This window comes from Octodon degus, unplaced genomic scaffold (assembly GCF_000260255.1).
Source record: "Octodon degus isolate 3935 unplaced genomic scaffold, OctDeg1.0 scaffold00073, whole genome shotgun sequence".
In the NCBI taxonomy this organism is placed as follows: domain Eukaryota; kingdom Metazoa; phylum Chordata; class Mammalia; order Rodentia; family Octodontidae; genus Octodon; species Octodon degus.
In genome coordinates this window covers 8,071,699-8,073,020 of record NW_004524649.1, presented here as the reverse complement: position 1 = coordinate 8,073,020, position 1,322 = coordinate 8,071,699, and the positions used below count along the sequence as shown (strand labels likewise).

At 54.5% G+C, this 1,322-nt stretch overlaps 1 protein-coding gene across 1 annotated transcript in view; it reads right to left on the bottom strand.

The window, feature by feature from the left end:
• Bfsp1 (beaded filament structural protein 1) overlaps window positions 1-1,322 on the bottom strand; it is a 26,331-nt gene that overhangs the window by 3,541 nt on the left and 21,468 nt on the right. The window contains exon 6 of the mRNA XM_004635680.3: window positions 807-1,027. Coding sequence (XP_004635737.2) covers window positions 807-1,027 — 221 coding nt within the window. The remainder of the gene's footprint in view (window positions 1-806; window positions 1,028-1,322) is intronic.

Genomic DNA, 1,322 nt, shown 5'->3' with positions numbered 1-1,322 from the left:
GCTATTAGAAGAGTCCCACCCACCCATGAGAGCCCTGATAACTTTTAGGGATACCCTGCTCCCAAAACAACAATGTCCACAAGGTCATTTAAATGCAGTTCAAGGCTTGATTTCATAAAAGTGCTCGTACAGTGCTTGCAGGGACACAAATATAACAGGGAATTGTGCACAACTTGCTGACTGTAACCGTAGATAGGAAGGAAACCCTGCTCTCCCCACTGCACACTTGAGCACTTGCACCCCACCTGGAGGACAGGACGGAGGGAAGAGATGGCCCTTTGGGGTTTCCACAGGGGAGGAGGCTGCTTTTAACTCAAACCCAAAAAATCAGAGGGGCTGACCTGGAGCAGGACAGCCTCACCTCACCTGCTCTCCAAGCATGTGTGGTATGGATGTCAGCATCAGCTCGAGTGAAGGAATTTCCCACAGTCTCAGTAACTGGGGTCCAAGTAAGTCACAGCTCCGTGATGGAAAGACAGACGGTGCTGGGACAGCCAGGGGACCAGCACCAATCCCATTGAGCACTGCCAGACTGAGTGCCCCAGGCCAGTGGACACAGGCAGCCTTTTCCTGAGGCCATCTCTGATCCTGCTCTGGGGGGTCTCAAACACATGCTCATCACCCCCACCACCCCTTGGCTCCAAATCTACTGTCTCTGTCTAGTCCCCTAAGGCCCTGAGAGGTCAGGGATATCGTGTCCCTTCCCCACTACCTTCCCTCTGTGCAGAACCGTGCTCAGCCCACAGCAGGGCTCTATGGGAGGAGAACTGGCCCACAGGGACACAGGGCCCAGGCGGCCACCACACCTGTTGCCCTCGATCTCGAGGATGCGCTGGTAGCGGTCCAGCTCATTCTTCAGGGTCTGCTGGGCCACAGCCAGCTGCCGGCAGTCATACGAAGTCCTCTCGAGTGTCCGCTCGGCCTCCTCAATCTCCCTCCGCAGGCTGTCGATCTGCTCGTTGTACAGCTGGATCTCGTCGTCATAACACTCGTGGGCAGTCTTAATTGCCTGGTCCAGGGACGCGGTCTGCGGGCACAGACACTGGAAGGAACCCACTGCTCTCTCCGACATGGAATGGCTCTAGCGCTCCCGCCTTGGGGTGCAGACTACTTTTTTCAAAAATTTATTTAAGGGGCTGGTGAGATGGCTCAGTGGTCTAAAGCACCTACTTAGAACAAGCTTAGCAAAGCACAAGGACCGCGGTTCAATCCCCCAGCACCACATGCCAGCCAGCGCCGCCCCCTGGTGGGCTGAGCTGGCCACACACACACACACACACACACACAAATAAATAAAAAATGTTTTTAAAAAAATTTATTTA